Here is a 6934-nt window from a genome sequence, read left to right as displayed (position 1 = left end):
AGCGATGGTAACCGCTAACGTGTTTTAGGAGCCCGGACTCCGCTTTCCCCTGCGGCTCCGACCCCAAGGCCCGGGGACGCGCCGTGATGCCGCGTCGGCCGTCACCTCCGCCCTGGGGTGCGTCCCCAGCCTCGCCGCCCGCCCTCGGCGCTCCATTGCTCTCCCCGCCAGCCCCGCCTGTCCCGGCCCCGCCCCCGGCGGCCCATTGGCTCGCAGGTCCACCGGGCGCCTCCGCCCACACGCCCATTCCGCAGAACTGGCCAGGCTGAGGCGCTGCTCCCCGAGCGCGGGATCCGAGACGTGGCTCCCGGGCGGAAGAACCATGTTGGACTTCGCGATCTTCGCCGTTACCTTCCTGCTGGCGTTGGTGGCAGCGGTGCTCTACCTCTACCCGGTAACCGCCGTCTCGGCCTCTGGGGTTCTGGCCGCTGCCCCAGCCTTTGTGTTTCCCGCACCCACGTCGCTCTGCACGCAGTGGGCCGCAGGGGGTGGGCCGGAGGGGAGGATTCCCGCTCTCGCTCCGGCTCCCGCTGCGCGCGGGGGCAGCTCCCGAGCAAGTGACGCTTAGCGGGCGCGCGCGCGCGCGGGCAGCGCTGGGAAGCGCTGGGAAGCGAGCGGCGCGGGCTGCCCCACGACCCCTCAGGCGCCGCGAGCTCGGAGGCCGGTGGCCGCCTGGGTTCTTAGTGCCCGGCTCCCGGAATTGCCACGCTTCTGTTACAGCCTGCGCGAAATGTACTTTTGGGTGGTTTTTTTGGCAATAACTGTGCCAAACCCAAATTATATTTTCCAGTGTGTCTGGGAGGAAACTTGAGGATGCTCCTCTCCTTTGTCCTTTCCCGAGGATTCTTCCAGCATTTTTTTGCGGCTTCTGCCTTCCCATCCATCTTTTCATCTGTTTATGACCGAAATCCAAAGTCCTTAAGGTCCAGACCGGTCTTGCTCTTCGCAGGGCCTCAGAAGCAAATGGAGCCGTGGAATGAGCATTGCCGTGGGTTAGTGCGTGAGCTTGACGTAGCAGCTGGGCTTCAGCTCTGAATCTCGTTCTAGCCTCCTTTTCTCTGCTTGCCTTTGTCAGCCTCAGAGGGTGATTCTGAGAAAGAAAGGAGCTGGTAGGTGAGCAATCATCTCTTCGCCTGTCTACAAAACAAGGGGGTGTTTTTGTGGAAAAAGTTGTAAAGTAACTGAACACGCCAAAACATCACTGATAATGACCTAACACCTTCTTAAATGTCCTTTTCAGAGCTGGTAAATAGATCAGATTGGAATATTGCAACTACACAATCCGGAACATCCGGTATCTTTTTTTTTTCCTGAGAAACGAGACGTTTAATGGCTCCAGATCTTGAATTTTTTATAATCTTTAAGTGAGACTGTCCTTTGATTAGTTAATAGAAGGCAACACTGTTTATTTCAACCAAATACGTGTGCCGAGTATGGTTCCATGTACTGGGAGTACAGCAGTGACAGCCAGGCAGGAAATTCCTGACTGAATGTATATTCTGGTGAGAGGAAATAGGTAATCTAAACAAGAAACACAAATGGTATTTTAGTATTAAGCATTATGGAGCAAAATAAAGTTGGCAACAGGTAGGGTTGTTACTTTAAAGTAGGACGGTCAGTTTTTTTAAGGAGCTCCATACTGTTTTCCAGAGTGGCCACACTACCTTGCATTCCCACCAGCAGTGCCAAAGGGTTCCCTTTTCTCCACATCCTTGCCAACACTTCTTTCTTGTGTAGAACTACCCTGTGATCCAGTAATTGCACTACTGGGTATTTACTCCCAAAATGCAAAAACACTAGTTAAGGGGTGTACATGCATCTCTATTCTATAGCAGCATTATTTATAATAGCCAATTTATGGAAGCAGCACAGGTGTCTGTCAATAGATGAATAGATAAAGAGGATGTATATACACACAAATACTATTCAGCCACAAAAAAGAATGAAATCTTGCCATTTGCAATGACATGGATGGAGCTAGAGGGTATAATGCTAAGTGAAATAAGTCAGAGAAAGACCTACCATGTGATTTCACTCATATGTGGAATTTAAGAAACAAAGCAAAAAAAGAGAAAAGGAAAAGAGGAAGGCAAACTAAGAAACAGACTCTTAACTATAGAGAACAAACTGATAGTTACCAGAAGGGAGATGGGCAGGGGGATGGGTGAGATAGGTGATGGGGATTAAGGAGTGCACTTGTCTTGATGAGCACCAAGTGTTGTATGGAAGTGTTGAATCACTATATGGTATACCTGAAAATAATATTACACCGTAGGTTAATTATACTGGAGTTAAAAGAAAAAGTAGGATGGTCAAGAGATAAGGAGAAATTTGAGTGGAGACCTGAAGGGGATGAGGGAACAAGCCATTCAGGTATCTGAGAAAGCATTCCAGACAAAGGGAATAGCAAATGCACATCTTCAGGGGGAACCATACTAGTGTGTTCCAGGAAGACAAGAACGAGTGTGGCTGGAGTGGAGTGAGGAAGAGACTAGTCAGTTAAAATCAGAATGATGGGGAGGGAGGGCAGATTTTTGTGGCAGGCTGGTTTATGGACTTGGCTTTTATTCTGAGGTAAGCCACTGGAGGGTTTCAACAGAAGAGTGACATTTTAAATGTAAGGGAATTAAAATTTAGTTTTACTAGTTAAATTTTAAAAGAATCATTTTGACTGCTATGTTAAGAAGAGACTTAGGGGCCTGGGGCAAGGGTAGAAGTGGGCAGAGTAGTTTGGCTGTTATAATAATTTTGGTGAGATATGGAGCTGGCTTGGACCAAGGTAGGGGTAGCAGAGTGGTAACAGAGATAGAGGTAACAGAGGAGCAATGAGGGGAATGTTTCATTTGAAGCGTAGACAGTTCATCCACAGTAATAGGAAAGAGGGCGGAATATATGGGCACACATGTAGGCAGATGGTAGTGTGGTGTGGAAGTTATCTCCTGATTGCTTTCACTTTTTCAATGGAATAGAAGCAAGATTATCAGTTAATGGTGAGGATAGGGGATTTAAAGAGAGAGAAGGAGCAAAATAGCCATCTAGAAGATTATGGAGTGGACTAGGGAAGTGTATGACTTCCAGGCAGCTCACTTGAGGTTCATGAAATTAAAATAAGACTCTTCAGCGTGGTTGTGTTTTTTTCTTCAGCTCTGTGGGTTCAGGGGCAGTTGATCAAATGTTGGATTATAATTAGAATTGGTGTTTTGCTATGATACCAGGATACAGGGCAAAGTAATGTTTCTAATGACAGACCATGGAATCTGAGCTGGGTAAAGTGGAAAATGAATATATGAGTGGGTGATTTAAAAGTACTTTTGGGGTAAAAATAGTTTTTGGAGTGAAGATACTAAAAATAAAATAGTGAGAAGGAAAGATAGGAGGTGCTTGGAGATTTGGATGCTTGATGTTAAAACTCTGGAGATGTTGAAGTTTTTGGTCATGTCAACCCTGCACCCATCCTTTCTTCTTCTTTTTCTTTTTTTTTTTCCCTGAATGTACTTTTTCTTAAACTAAGATTGTAGAATTACAAAATCCCTTCAACCTTGGAACCTTAAGTAGGATGCCCTCAAATGGACTGATTTTAGTCCTTAGGGAGACAATGCGTGTTGCTGCCTGTTTAAATACAGTTCAGTTGGAGCCCCAAGAGTGTCAGTGTACTGCCTTGCTTTCCAGATGCCTCCTTCCTGAGCCACCGGGAGAAGTGGGCACCTGAGCAGGGACCTTCAGGTGACTTAATTTGGTTCACCATTGCCTACTCAGTTGAAGAACGAGTTTTCATTCTTGAAGAAACTCACGGAAGGGCATGTTTCTCACGGGTTCACATACCAATTTCTACAAAAATGTCCTTGGTGCAGCTTATGCCAAGTTATTATGGAGATTGTTCTTGAGTATTGCATGACGGCTACGAAGTTGGAACAGGCAAGCCACGAGCGTGAAAGTTTTAATTTATCTACCTCATTTATTTTTTATTTTTGTAGCCATAGTGTCTATTTTCCTATTTTCTGACCACTGAAGTTTTCTGATGTCTGTCTTAAACCTGAGTTGATGTGTGATGGGAGCAGCTGGACGTTTAAGATATTTTCGTGATTCTTTTTTTTTTTTTAAACTCCCCCCTTTTTGTATATGTAGTGCTGAAACGTGGTCTAATGGTTTAACAAGGAAGGAGAAAGAAGGACCTTAATTTCTGAATGGAGAAGTCTCTCTCTTTGTGGAAAAGTTGATCAAGACTGTTATCAAAAGTTTGTCTGTGTTATTGCATCTGACTTTAAGATCCAAAAAAAAATTTTTTTTTTTGCTACATTGTGCCTTTTCTCCTGGAATTGTAAGCGAACACAATGCTAGTACCTGTTTACACTGTGCAGTGGATATTGTTACAGAGAACACACCCGAGGCTTTCTCACTGTTAAGGAAATAATGCCCTTGTGAATGTATGCTCTATGGAGAAACCCCTGTAGTTTTACCTGCTGACGCTGTCTGTCTTGTTGAAGAATAAATTTTGGATGTTTTTTTCCTCCCCACCTCCAAAAAAAATCTAATGTATGACCATGGGAATGTTGCTGAGGTAAGGTAGAGGCTTGAGTAGGGGAGAGATGGATCAGGGAAAGAGGATAAACTTCTGTAGGAATAGGAGTGCGGGATGAGGGAAGACCTGGGGATGGTAGTCCTGGCCTTTGTGTGGTGTCTAATATAAATAAGGAAAAAGGTCATAATAACATTGTGGATGGTCTCAAGGCAGATGGTAGGGTGAGGCTATGAATTGGGGAGATTGAAGTTTTGCAGGGTCTTGTCCGGGTACATGCCAATTCTGGGATCCCTCTCATCGTTTTGGCTCTTTGGGAGATGTGGATGTAGTAAAGGGCAGGAGAGCATTTTACCTGGCATTCTGGGGTTCACTCTTCATTTTTGCTGATGAAGTGTAGATAGAGGTTGATCTAGGAGCCATTTTATCCAGAGTCTATACAGATTTCTAAGGCTCCCTCTTCCGGTTTGCTGATGGAGTTGTAGAAGGCAGTATTAGGCTAGCGGGGAAGGATTGTACTTAGTATTTCCACATTGTTAGAGTTTATTCACTCCTGCCTATCAGTAGTTTTTTTCCAAATATTTCAACATTTCTGTCATAACACTACTTTGTGAAGCTGTCCAAATATTCAAAGGCATCAGTTGCGTTTTCTTTCCCATGAACATATCCATTCTGGAGCTTTCCATCATCCTTTCCCAGTTGGTACTGGTTACAATCTCCTTCAGTTTAGCTCTTGTCCTTTCACTGTCATTGTGGGTATTCTCTTCACCTGTGTTGTATACCCTATTTCCTATTTCACTACTGTAGGTGCTGCAGCACATCAATTTCCAGAAGCTTCCTAAGGACGTGTGCATGGAAAATACATCTTATGAGACCTAGCTTGTTTGAAAATCTTTCTGTTCAAGCTTACACTTCAATACTAGTTTGGCTTGGTATAAAATTCTAGGTGGGAAATAATTTTCCCTTAGAATTATAGGGACTACCACCCTCCCATCCTGTTTTTCCTGAGTCTGGAATCTCGAAGTCTCCTTCTAGACAGTTGGTAATCACAGGAATGGAGAAAGACACCTAAGATGTCTCAGGGATCTGTACACCAACTTTTCAAGAATTGTTAGAGTCTATGTCTTGCCTTGTGTCTTACCCTGTCTTTTGGTTACTGAGAACAAATCTGATTGCTTTTTTGTAGGAATGCTCCTTTCTCCTCTGCAGACCCCCAGAGGAGGCCTCTCAACTATGTCAGTTAATCACTTCTCCAGCAGCTTAACACTTCCAAAAAAAGTGTTGAATTGTTCCTCTCCCATTCTCTTTATCCTTGTTTTCTCCTTTTTTATTTCTTCACTTTCATTTAGTGGGATTTCAGGAGGAAGAGATAGTTGATGAATGTTATCAGTCTATCATGTTTGAAGAGAAATCAAGAAGCTTGTTTTGTTTTGTTTTAAAGATTTTATTTATTTATTTGACAGAGAGAGACACAGCGAGAGAGGGAACACAAGCAGGGGGAACGGGAGAGGGAGAAACAGGCTTCCCGCCGAGCAGGGAGCCCGACGTGGGGCTCGATCCCAGGACCCTGGGACCATGACCTGAGCCGAAGGCAGACGCTTAACGACTGAGCCACCCAGGCACCCCAAGAAGCTTGTTATGTCATTAATAATTTTAGCCGGGGGGAAAAGTAGGATTTTTTTTTTTCTACCACTGACTTTATCTTTCTAATTATGGAGTTCCTTCCATCCTTTTCCCTACTATTTATAAAATTAAACTTGACAAGTTTCCGTCATTGATGAGACTGTAGGACAGAATACAGTGTAGATTTAATTATCAGTTAAATACAAGTTACACATACTGTTATCTAGATAGCATTCTTGTAGCATTTAACAGAAACAATAAAACTCTTCAGTTAGTACCATTCAATCTAGTATTTCTCTTTTGGCATACATACCCCAAAGGAGGAAAAAAGTAAAATTGTATAAAGATTTTTATAGTACTACTTATATTAATGAAAAAACAAAAGAAAGAAAATAAGTAGCCCATAATGATGTAATGTATGGTGATTAACATAACAATAAATTTTTTTTTTAAAATAGCCCAGATGTTTATAGCAGTATAGTAGGAAAATGATTAAGCAATTTCAGCTACATGATGGTACATAGTTTAGCCTTTAAATGTTCAAGTATGTTGAATCAGCAGCACCTGGGTGTAGCAGTTGGTTAAGTGTCTGACTATTGGTTTTGGCTCAGGTCATGATCTCAGGGTTGTGAGATCGAGCCCCACATCAGGCTGCATGCTCGGTGTGGAGTATGCTTGAGATTCTCTCTCTCCCTCCCTCTCCTCCTCTGTGTGCATGCATGCATGTGCCCTCTCTCTCAAAATAAATACATCTTTTAAAAAAAATATGTTGGAGCGCCTGGGTGGCTCAGTCGG

General features: G+C 43.8%; 1 protein-coding gene across 6 annotated transcripts in view; it reads left to right on the top strand.

Moving 5' to 3' along the window:
* The window catches only part of LOC116632343 (cytochrome P450 20A1), a 75337-nt gene continuing 68403 nt past the window's right edge, over positions 1-6934 (top strand). Inside the window, exons 1-2 of one of the 6 annotated variants that reach the window (XM_032404270.1) lie at positions 305-394; positions 791-1109. Coding sequence is in view for 1 of the 6 variants with exons in the window: in XM_032404252.1 (XP_032260143.1) it covers positions 323-394 (72 nt within the window). In the remaining 5 variants the exon portion in view is untranslated. Of the gene's footprint in view, positions 395-790; positions 1114-6934 lie in introns of all 6 variants that reach the window. The other 5 variants (XM_032404261.1, XM_032404292.1, XM_032404286.1 and 2 more) reach the window with 5 other exon arrangements.

This window comes from Phoca vitulina, unplaced genomic scaffold (assembly GCF_004348235.1).
Source record: "Phoca vitulina isolate PV1807 unplaced genomic scaffold, GSC_HSeal_1.0 scaffold1, whole genome shotgun sequence".
NCBI lineage: Eukaryota > Metazoa > Chordata > Mammalia > Carnivora > Phocidae > Phoca > Phoca vitulina.
The sequence above is the reverse complement of the archived record's forward strand: the minus strand, read 5'-3'. Positions and strand labels throughout refer to the sequence as shown.